Raw genomic sequence first — 12742 nt, 5'->3', positions numbered from 1 at the left:
CAATGTGTTTGAGGTAGCAGTTCATGTCAAATTCATCATGGACACTGTGGAAACAGCTTGTCGCATAAATTGACAGCCTGCTAATATTCAATATGGCATCTATTTTGGAGTGATTTGTTATCAAATAAAGAAGTTTTACATAAGATGTCACAACGTTTTTGCAGGTGGTAGGATTCATTTACGATAACACACAGTTGTATGGAATCTGCAAATGAGGCTGTTAAGGGGGTCATATGATGTTTCTAAAATAACATTATTTGGTGTATTTGGTGTAATGAAATGTTTATGTAAAAAAACAAAAAACAAAAAAAAACATTATTTTCCATATAATATATATTATTGATTCTGCTCTATGCCTCGCCTTTCTGAAACATGTCGATTTTTTACAAAGCTCCTCGGTCTGTTAAGCAAGGTGTACGCTGATTGGCCAGCTATCCAGTGTGTTGTGATTGGCCGAATACATCAAACATGTGACCGAAATGTTATGCCCCTTACTATACTGTGATGTCATGTCTCCCGGAGTTCCGAGACAAAAACATCAAAACCCATTATATACAAGGCATTTGTTGTATCCAGTGGGGACATAATTACGGATTATAATGACAATAAAATAAAAGTCTTTTTACGAGTAACGCATAAACATAGAACAATGTCTGCACTTGTGATCCGAGAAACGACAAACAGCAAGCGCTACTGTTCAAAACTCGCATTTGAATCATCAGTGGCAAATCTATTTACATATGTAAACATAGGCTATTTACAGACTGTGAGTCAGAAGAGCCAGCATTTGAAGTCTACTCTCTCAGGATCAGGAAACAGTCCTCCATAAAATGTGCTGCACACATCTGAATATTTGGTTTTGGAATAGTGTTGTAAATACAACTTAACCACTGATTTCTAGTTGTGTCCTCTTTTAGAAGACCAAACAAAGTAGTTTCATATTCACAAGGAAATACACAGTATCTCCACAACATGGCAGCTGTGGCAACAGCGAGAATAAAAGTTACGCCTTCTTTCTTTGAGTGAACATTTGGGCGGCGTTATGCATATCTTCCCACATCAGAACGTAGACATGTGGGTGTGTTAGAATAAGCAGTTTTAGGAGGGCGTGCCGTGGACAAGTCTTAACTTTTATAAAGAATATCTCTTTGGGTTTGAGACTTTAGTCTTTGCAACTTTACAGATCTTCTTTATGCACCAAGAGCTTGTAACACTCCAAAGAGAAAGGAAAAATTTTAATCGAATTATATGACCCCTTTAAGCTCTGAAAGTCAAGGCCATTAAATGATTATATCATCAAACACATCTCCAATGACACAAATGCCATGATTGTCATCTTCTTTAATTATCAGGGATCATATGCAGATTCATGAAACACTCTTAAAAATGTCTTATTGTAATAATTATTTCTTATTTTCTAATTTAAGAATAAAGTTGTAAATATTATCCATTCCCAAAGTTAGGATATCCTCACTTTAACTGATCTTAATGGGATCATCGGATGCTACATGCACTTTTATAAAGTTGTTTGAACTGAAATGTGTGTTGGCAGTGTGTGTACTCAACCACCCTATAATGATAAAAATCCACCCAGTGTTCAAATCGAGCTGATCTCAGATGCCTGTCTTTTTGACATCACAAAGACAGGCCCCGCCCACGATAGTTTGATTGACAGTGTATTTCAGCATAGACTGGATTGGCGTCTTACCTTAGACAGCCATGAGTGAGATGTGAACAGAATACCATTGTTTCACTGCCAGAGCAAATGTAGACAAGAATGTCTCATAGTGATTGAGGTGTTTTGTTGTTGGATGTAATAATGAACACAGCAGTTGTCGTTTAACCCCCGAAATCTGAGCTGCTGAAGAGACAGTAGATTACGTTTGTTTCTGAAGGGAATGTGCCCCCAATATACCTAAATGTGTCTATGTTTGCACAAATAATTTGTGGTCTACAGAGAAAGTGAGTATGAGGTATTTAAATGAATTTGCAAATTGCCTTACCTATGTACTAGTTTCATGATGAATGCAGCTAAAATAAAGTCTCAGAAGAGAGGGGGCGGGGTCAGCAGAGCTCATTAACATTTAAAGGAAAATGTTACAAAATGGCTTGCTCTGTAAAGAGCTTATTTGCAGGCATAAAAAAGGTTTTGCACTAACCTTTGAGAAACTTTAAACCAAACTATGTTACAGAATTTTCATTAAGATCCTAAAGAATAATATCAGCATCTGGTGACCCCTTTAATATTATATATTAACTGATGATGTAAACAATCATAAATTTGGGTTTTGGTATGGTTTCTGTAATTGGTGTGAGGAGAGTGTGAAATGCAAAACCGTGGTAGAGCCTCAGAACGATCACAGAACTTATACTCCAGTTCCGCTTTCGTTCTGTGGGTTCATGGGTGGCACAAAGTCTGATCCACAAATTGATATTAATAGCTGTTTATTTAACTTGAGGAAAAGAAACATCAAACTTGTAATGTTGCCATTGTACTGCATATCAGTATACATGTGCTTCGTCTTTATAATCAAAAAGACAATGTTCATGTGAGACTGCTTAATTAAAAATCAGCAATGATAAGCTGAATATATATTTATTAGCAAAATCGTTTTTTTTATTGCATGTATCAGAAGCCAGTGATGCTGAGCAGGTCCGAGGTGCTGCCAGCAGCAGCGAGGGCGCGTGGGGAGAAAAACACGTCCATGACATCATCCGCCTTGTTGTGATTCCCGTTCCCACCGAGTTCAGCTCGTGCATGCTAACACAGGATTCCCACACTGATTAGCCCCGTGGTGCAACTTCAGCGCATCCGTAACGGTCTGCTGCACACGCCCGCGTTGGTTTTACTGTAAGACTTGCGGTATCTTTTCTCTTTTGTTCGCTTCGTGGTTTGGCTTTCGACATCGCCATTGTTGGGTTCAGCAGAGTTATGAGGACGACTGAAAGATGCTTCCGGTGTAAAAGTGATATCTTTATGAAGGCTGTCGCGAACAAGAGCTCTCTCCCCGCTGTGCTCATGCGATCGAGGCTATTGTTAGAAGAAATGAAACGGTGTCGGTTGGCGTGACACACCTGGGATTGTTACAGCAGATCTCCAAGCACGTATTCCTACTCTTCCCCACAGCCATACGTGTCTGCGAGCGGAAAGGAATCGTTTGTTTCGCCGAATATTAGTTAGAGAAGCCATTCTAGTGTGTGTTATTTCATGGGGATGTGTTCAAGGCAAGAGAGGATTCAAAAAGACGTCGACATCGTAATTCAAAGGTGTAAGGCAGAGAAAGACTGCCTGTTTTCCGGTGAGTTTCCATTGTGTCTTATTAAGAGAGCTGTCTTACTTTAACAATAATTGTCAATAGATTTACTCAACACAATTGACAGGCTGTCAGTCTGACCGCTAATACCTTTATTTCCTCCTTCAACACACAAAAGCCCGTTCAGAAACGCATATAGTATGTGGCTAATGTGCTCCGTCGTACGCAATTTAATCTTTCCTGGACATTGTAAATTATGCAGTAACCAACTGCAACCGAGGGCCTCGCAAAACGTAAACTGCCTATATTATTACTACCACATATTCTGCTTTTATCACTCTAATAAACGCATTAACATTCGTCTCAGGACTCAGGTGTTGTTTTGTGATGTGAATGATTTTTCAATTACCACGCCTTACTATTTTAGCTATCCATTTCATTTTTTGTATATTCACTGTCGTTGGACATTCCCTGTTGATGTTGCCATGGACACTACACTTGTTGAAAGTGGCATCACTTTTTTGGGGGGGTCCAGTGTGTTACATTGCTCACTGATTGTTTGTCTGTTTGTTTCAGACTTCCGATTCTCCGACTCCACCTTCACCTTCACCTACTCAAAAGGACCTAAAAGGTAAATATAGAGGCTGCTATGCTCTGAATGTAAACAGCTGCTGTACACTCACACTCCTAAAGTGTTTATGTTTTGAGTTATTATATTTCTCAGTGTTTATTCTAAAAATCAGCCTCATGTTGCTGAAAACCTTTCTTGCTTCTGCAGAAAAAAACAAAAGCTGCCAGGTGGAATGACTCAGTATCTATTAGCTTTTATTTTTTTGGAAAAAGATGGAATGAAAGTGAAAGGATAGTGAAGCTGTCATACTGCTTAAAATCATTTGTGCTTCACTGAGAAAAAAAGTTGTTTGGGTTTAGAACAACATGAGGATGAGCGAAATATGAAACAATGACTTTTTGGGGGGGGTTTACTAATAATTCTCTCTGTGATTTGCAAGGCTTTAATTTGGATTCAGGGTGTCGTTCTTGGTTCACTTGAGGTTCATGCGATTTCTCTTTTAACATTGTCACTGAGGACAATAACCTCATCTTCATTGTCTCTGTTCACTTCTGTAGTGATCAGCAATGCTTATGAAAGCATGTGCATTGATAAATATGTACCACCTTAAGCCTAAGCAGTCTCTTAGCTGCTCTGTGATTAAAAACAGATTTCATTTAAATGTAATGCATTACCCTGTACTCTGTCACCGACTTTAAGTAATCACTTTAACAGTGATGATTTGTCAGCCATTTTCAGCTGCTACAGTATGTTCCTCATATATATAAAAAAAGAATAAACTCTTTACTGCGTGCTAGTAAACAACCCGGAGCACTAGGAAACTCCCTTTTGGAGAAAATCAAATCATGTACTTTATTTCTCGTTCACTGCAGCTGATGGAAATTAAACACCCCATACTCATCGCTCCACCGATCATGAATTCCAATGCGTTCAAGTGTGGCTTTTATATTTACATGTCACTCTTCAGGTGTTGCCTTTTGAGTAATGATTTGCTTGAAAGCTGTGAATATTTGATAGATGCTCTTTGATGTCAAGTTTAAATTTAGTTTAAGACTCTTGATTTATGTGTTGACCGTAAAAGACACTACAAGAAAAGCTGAATGAATGTTTGTCTCTACACTTTCTGCTGGCGGAAGTTCATGGTACTTTCAGTTTGGAGTGGATTTGGTCTAGTGGATTTTGGTTGGTTAGTGTGAAATCTTGACAAGAAGTCAAAAAGTCTCGTTTTACACGTCTTGCGTCTCATGCAGAGTATTGTCTGGTGAAAGGAAACATGAGAAGAACACGATTGCTCTGATTCTCGAAAGGGCAGTCTTTCCAATCTATTGACTTGTTTACTATACAAACCCCTAACTCTGCTGACATATTATTAAGACCTCTCCACCAGACTGAGATGAAAGACAGACAGCTTTTTCTTCAGCAAATGGGACTTGCAGCCTCATTTAACAATGAAGTCAGATGTGATACCAAACAGAAATTTTAGCTCGAGGCCATTTAGATGAGTAATACTTGCAAAACTACTAGACCTTGGTTAAAAATTAGCACTGGTATGGCGCTTTTGACAAAATGTCAATCATTGACCTTCTCTGTGCGATAGGAGAATTGATACGCTGGCATGAAATATCGATATTTTAATTGATAAAATAAGTCACTGTAAATTGATTTCCCTTCTCCCGGAGGTTTTTAATGGGATGGCGGACAGTAGTGTGTAGGGCTGTGACGTTGGCCGTGATGTCTACTGTCACTGGCAGTAGTGCATGTGACGTCCCACACTATATGCACACTTGTTTTGTATACAAGTGTAATAACAGTAATAGTTGCAAATTGTTTTATTTAGACTTTTAAGTCTGTAGAAATTTACAAGTTACCTCAAACACCATGCACAGTATTTTCTTTAGATTGGCAGGTATGAGCATAGGAAAATAGTTTATGCATTCAGCAAATTGATTTTGCGATTGACCTTGTTGGGAAACCAAATACTACATCGGCGATCTGGTGCCATCTCCATTCATGGAGCCTCTGCTGACTGCGCGCACACCTTGCAAATTGACGAGGCTTTTTTTTTAGTAAAACCTTTCTACACTGGACTTGACACCGCGTCACAACAGGGTTGTCTACTGCCTACCCAGGACAATTGAACTCTGTGTCAGTACCTCATAAATAGGATGAGGCAGTTTCCTGTAGAGGATTTGTCATGCCATGTAGTGTTGCATCCAGTGCAGCATCACGGATTGATTAAAGGGGGGTGAAATGCTCGTTTTCACTCAATATCCTGTTAATCTTGAGTACCTATAGAGTAGTACTGCATCCTTCATAACTCTAAAAAGTCTTTAGCTTTATTATATTTATAAGAGAAAGATAGTCTGTACCGTTTTTTCCCGGAAAAACATGACCGGCTGGAGGCGTGACGTGTGGGCGGAGCTAAAGAATCACGAGCGCCAGTAGGCTTTTGCGTTGAAAGTCTGGAAGCTGTGACATTACCGTGAGGAAAAAAACATCATCCAAAACAAACTATGGCTAACAGTCAGATTCAGCCGTATATTTATGATCCAGAATCAGATTCTGAGGCTGAAATTGAACAAGAGCAGCAGCAGCAGCAATGACTACGTAGTATGTATTGAAACTGTATATATTTGCTTAGCGGTTTTGGAAAATGACAATGGAAAAGTTCCATTTTATGTCGTCTTTTTTTTTTTTTTTTTTTTTTTAAGGTGTACATGTGGAAAGTGCAGTTTGATGATAACATCGCATGTTGTTTACTTGATGTGCTTACGCGCCGATAGCTACGTTAACAACACAGAGATATTTGAAGCAGTTTTACTCACCGCCTGCGGTTCCAACACATGACCGTGACCCTTTTTCGTTGGGATTGCATTATCCTTAAGAAATAAATGATATGCAAATCCGACGTAAAACTGGGCCTTGTTTGTAAAACAAGCATCTTTGAAATGCAGGGAACAAACACAAACACTTGCACAACTCCATTGATGCTCTGTAAAAATAAATTCCATCCACGGGTCCCTTAATGCTGTTTTTATTTTTTTTTTGGTAATCTGTGCAGGGTTGTCTTGCCCTGGCAACCAAAAACACACTTCTTTTGTGACATTTCGCTCTCGCTCTGATCAGTGAATGTCTCTGCTCTGCTCCACGGGAGCGCACGCTTTTCCGGGAGAAGTGCCCTTAGGACCCATATAAGTAGGGGTGCTCCGATCACGATCGGCCGATCGTTATGCGCATCTCGTCAGTAAAGCCGGTTCTCTTATCAGCGGTTTAAATTTAAATGATCGGAGCACCCCTACATATAAGGAAATTCCGATCCATCTAACGTCACACAGACCCATACTCGAAAAAAACTTTCCGAAACTTGTGACAAACCAGAAGGAGTATTTTTGTTACAAAAATACTTCTTCAAACGTACAATTTAATTTTTGAAACTTTGTCCATGTTTAGCATGGGAATCCAACTCTTTAACAGTGTAAAAAACTCAGTATGCATGAAATAGCATTTCACCCTGCTTTAAAATTAATTCTATAGTATTTGTCGTGTCGCGCCGCGCCACTCATGACCTGCAGAAAGGGTGTATTTAACTTTCTTCTTTAGAATACTTTCTTGTTTAACTATTATTTATTTGATATTTATTTGTGTTTTGCAGGCTGCATATTCATTGATGGAAGTGCTAAAATAAGCACGCACATTTGTTAATAGATGATTGAGCCTCATTTATTATTAGATGTTTAAAATATGATACAAACACACACACATTTTTAATACATATATATATCAGGGATGGAATTTAACTTTTTTGTCCACCGGCCACTGTGGCCACTTTTTGTGCACAGAAACATTTTTGTGATATTCTAAATATATTCTTAACAGTTTTCGAACGCATTAATAATCTTGTATTTAATTCCAAAGGAAAGGATTCACCAGTAAGTGTATGTATAAGTGTATTCTTTTTTCTTTTTTTTCTTTTTTTGGTGTATTTATTAATTTTTTGTGGTTTGGGAACACGTGGGGAAAAATCCCCTGTTCAACACTGTATCACTGAAAGAAATCTCAGCTTGCAAACTTTTACACCGTCGACAAATGAACGCATAGCGTTTTTAATACATCTTGTTTACGCGTCTCATCACGCCAGAGCTATCAAACATGTGTAGTGATACAATGTTGTTTCTACATAACCACTTACAACCCTCTACGGACACCTTGGCAGTTGAATCGCCATTGGCTAGTAATTATTTTAGTTTACTCGCCAGTCAGTCAAGCTTTATAATAATCAAGTATCATTTAAGAATAGAACTTTAGTAATTAGAAGTAAACTTGATAACAATGTTTGAATGCTTAATAGTCGTTTTAACTGAACATTTTAACTGGACTGGTGGTGGTGCTTTTTTGGTCATTCAGTGTTTCTGTAAAAAAAAAAAAAAAACGATTGGGAAACAACCTATAAAAAAAACTGAGAGGGTAATAATAATACGATTCCTAATTATAAAAACTATAAAACACACTAAGGATTCTAAGGATTAATGAGCAGCTGGATTCATGAATATTAATCAGGTTTTGTGTGTTCGCTCGAACTGATTTGCTGAAATCAAAACAGAGATGATAATAGGTGAGCGCCAGCCAATGAGATTGTCGTTCGCACATTAACTCCACCCACTACCGGAAAACCGGTGTCCTGACATTTTATCCTACCCATCAGATTTTCCTACCAGGGTTTACTGCACATGCACACATCATTATCGTGCATGTCTTTTTTCTCATGCTAAACTGTTCTTAAAAGCTGAAGACTTCCATAGGAACGCCGTTATTTTGGCAAATAATATTGTTTAAATGTAGTGCGTCAGTCCTCTCTCTCTCTCTTTCTCTCTCTCTCTCTCTCTCTTTCTCTATGTGAGTGTGAGCGAAAGTGACGGCGATTTGTCCGCTTTAACACTAGAGTTTATGGTACATTAAATACAGGTGCGTTGCGCATCCATTGAGAAAAAAAAGCACTGATCTATGGAGTCAATCTAACGCTGTATATATACGCAAAAAATTTACGTTTTGCAAAAAAAAAAAAAAAAAAACGCACTGCGGCCGGTAGGTGAAGCAAGTTTACATAATTTACATAATACTAATTTCCATCCCTGATTGATATATCAACACCGTGCCTGTATATTAGGTGTGTTGGTCTTAAAAATGACAGCAGACCAAACATGTTGCCGCGAAAATATTTTGAGTCATTTACTCACTTTCATGTTGTCCCAAAGCTGTTTTAAAGGGATACTCCACCCAAATAATTTTATAAACAATAAAGTGATACGATGAAAACAAGATTAATTTGCATGGTGAGCTTACGCAAGATTGGAGTCAACAGTTTCAATTGATGGAGAACGTTCGTTGCTCGCTTTCTTTATATGATTTAATCCCTGTTTGAAAAACAGTTTTGTTTTTCATGTTACTTAAATAACCAATGTGCCATTTTCTCACACACAAATTTTTTTTTAATGTAGGTAGGCTATTCTATTTTAATCCTCAAAAGGGCTTTTCACACTTGAAATTGTTAACCCTGGGTCATCCTAAACCCTGGATGAATGGAATCCTGGTTTATCTTTAATCACAGTAGGGCTGGTCCGAATGCCATTTTTTGAGCTTCGAAGCTTTGGAGGGAGGGGCTGAACATATTCTTCTCTATAATAAAGGAGGTAATCTCTGTTTGTATGTCTGTCTGTTTGCATTGATATTATGTTGAGAACTGTTCATCCAATCGACTTCACATGTGGTGTGTGTGTTGCTGCGGACCCGAGGTAGTGCAATATGGACACACGACACTCAGAATTATTCAACTTTTAATAAACTACAGAACAGCGCAAGCCGGAAACGGCACCCCTCACGCAGACAGGGCTTGTTATTAATACACAGGTCTGTTAAGAGAAATACTTTTAATATAGACAAATTATTATTAGCCTGGGCTACTGTACGTTTTTTTTATGGCTGCTGTATTCACAAGTATTTTCCAAGCAAATTAAGTGCAGGTTTTTATCGTGTTAAATTACTGATTAACATGGAGGATAAAATTAGCTCGTTTTTTTAAATCAACAATATATACTATAGGCGTATCAAATATCAATTACAGAAAATTTTTACAGGTATTTTTGTCTTCTCTTCCATGACGTTCACTCATGGGTGATTCACACTTTTCCACTATCAGGCCGAACTCTTCCCTTAACCGTTCCATTCCGTGCCAATCCGGGCCAGTCACCCCATATAAGTTTCATTTTCCACTGGCGCTTATAATGGAGCTCTTGGAAATGCAATATAAATGCATCAGTCATTGCCTTGGTTGTGTAATTTAAACAGGGATATGGATGATGATCAGATATTTCTGTCTTTGGGACTTTTTTATCTGATATTTATTTCGTTCAATAACAGAAAAAAAAAATATTTTTAAATTAAATTGTTTTATGCCTTCATCTGATTACCAGAAAAATTAAGAACATCATTTTATATGGCCCAATTATTGTTTAAAAAAGGACCCAATACAAAAAAAGAAAAGGTTTAAAATGCAGGGCCTGTGGCACTTAAATTGTTTTTATAAATTCACTATTTGTAAATTGAAATTAAAATATCATTAGCATTTGTATTAAAACTATGTTCACTGAATGTAATAAAAAATAAAATAAATAATAAATAAATTGAGAATCAAACCAAGAATCAAATCGAATCGAATCAAGAGCATGTGAATTGAAATCCAATCAAATCTGTAAATCTGAATCGATTTCCAGCCCTACTTATCTGAACAGTAATTATTATTATTATTTTTTTTTAAATAATTTATATACTGAATATTGTCTATTTATATTATCCTACGTTATATGCAATCCAGACATGTCGTTTTATTAGCACAATAAGATCTAATTTAACGTGAATAAGTATGGAAACGTCATTTTCCACAGTTCTAAAGTGCTTGAAAAGATCCAAAATGCACCTTGAAAATGCATAAGTGCTTGAATTTCACTTTGGCAGAGGTGCAAGAACCCTGTTCCTTACACTGCACTAGATTGATTGTTCATTTCCATGTTCAGTTGTTTGCCACAGCAAAAATGTAATCAATTTAGGTGTCCTGAATTAAAAATGGGGAGTTCCTTGTTTGCAACTGTCACTCTTATTCTTAGAGGAGGTACCTTGCATTACAAGCAGGAAATGAGCTGGCAGGCTGTCTATGAAAAAATATTGCAACTCGCCTTATAGAGGAAGTAGCACATTTCCTGTTTGTAGTGCTGCAACCTGCACTCAATAGCTTTTACTGAAGGATCAGCATTTCTAATATAGACATGGCCTCATTTTTTTGCACACATTCTTTGTCATTTTTGTGTTGTTGTATTTTCTTCACAGACAACAAGGTAGCTCTAATATCTTATATGCCAGATAACCCTGATATTTGATACAGCAAACCATTCAAAGATGTCTATTCACATGGAGATCACTTTTGTTAGATGTTACCAGAAGTAGGTATAATATGATTCAAGCAGTGAAAAGAACAGACAAGCCCGTAATCCCAGAGATGCAGTAGTTTCTCATGAATAATCCATCATGGCCAAGATCAACACAAATTATGTTTGAGTTTCATCATCTTTGTTTAACTGAATTTGCATAATTACCATGAGTGCTAAATTGTGACAAGCTCTAATTCAAACAAATGTTGTTGCATTAGATTCGGATACTGGCAGACCACTGGAAATAAACTTTTTGGGTCATTTGGTATACTATATCAAAAGGATGTAAACTATTAATTCAGAGAGTAGATGAGGAAGTACCGTAATAATGTGATAACTAACTAATGTGATAGGGTGTTGTATAGTCCCGAAAACGAAAGTATCAAAAGCAGAAGTCATTTTCCATATTCACACCACATTGGGTTTTTGTAACGGTTTTATGCCAGTTTAAGTTTATATAAACCACAGCATTTGTCAGTGCAGACTTCACAGTTACAAATTAAGCCAGAAACATTAATATTTGCTTAAAATGTATGTATGTATATATTTGTTTTTTATGTATCATGTGTAGAGAGTAAAACAAATATGTAATAAATTAATCAATATGCACCGATTGAAATTTTCTTGACTCATTCTGATTTCCGATTTTTTTTTTGTAAGTGTGACCTGTTGATATCGATATTTGCCAGTTACAGTTTTCTTTTTAACCAAGCCTAAATGTAGCCTGCTTCTATCTTGACATTTTTTTAATATTTTTCATATCTTCATAATCCTGTCCATTCTTATGGTTATCAATATCATTGCAATAGTGACATCAGCATATAAATGCACGCAGATGTCATAATAAACAATCTCACAAAGTTCTGTTATAATCAATTGATGCTGTACACTGCACAATGAGTCACATCTCTTGTTTACATCATGTTACACTCTGTTTGTTATAATGAGAGACACCTGAGCATGCAGCACTTGTTTCATTCCCTCTAAGACTCCCATAAAACCAGCCCTGGATACAATTAAATGCAAAGAAATATGTTATCAGTATTTCATACTGTACATGTTTTTAGCCATGAAAAATGATCATAAAAATGTTTCCTAAAGTTCTCATAAAATGATAGTTTACCATTAGCCACATCAGTAGCTCGAGAGGGCGCTTATAGTGTCTGTATAGAGATGCTAGAAATTAAATTTAGCATTTATATACAGTACAGACCAAAAGTTTGGATACACCTTCTCATTCAAAGAGTTTTCTTTATTTTCATATTTACATAACAAAAAAAGTGTGGAACAACTGGAAATATGTCATATTCTGGGTTCTTCAAAGTAGCCACCTTTTGCTTTGATTGCTGCTTTGCACACTCTTGGCATTGTCTTGATGAGCTTCAAGAGGTAGTCACCTGAAATGGTCTTCCAACAGTCTTGAAGGAGTTCCCCGAGAG

General features: G+C 37.1%; 1 protein-coding gene across 1 annotated transcript in view; it reads left to right on the top strand.

Moving 5' to 3' along the window:
* Positions 1–2620: 2620 nt before the first annotated feature.
* Positions 2621–12742, top strand: part of LOC113077963 (poly [ADP-ribose] polymerase 8-like) — a 31819-nt gene continuing 21697 nt past the window's right edge. The window contains exons 1-2 of the mRNA XM_026250222.1: positions 2621–3299; positions 3831–3885. Coding sequence (XP_026106007.1) covers positions 3209–3299; positions 3831–3885 — 146 coding nt within the window. The 5' untranslated portion in view covers positions 2621–3208. The remainder of the gene's footprint in view (positions 3300–3830; positions 3886–12742) is intronic.

Source organism: Carassius auratus, chromosome 5, assembly GCF_003368295.1.
Source record: "Carassius auratus strain Wakin chromosome 5, ASM336829v1, whole genome shotgun sequence".
In the NCBI taxonomy this organism is placed as follows: Eukaryota; Metazoa; Chordata; class Actinopteri; order Cypriniformes; family Cyprinidae; genus Carassius; species Carassius auratus.
Note: the sequence above shows the minus strand (reverse complement) of the source record. Positions and strands in the feature narration are given on the sequence as shown.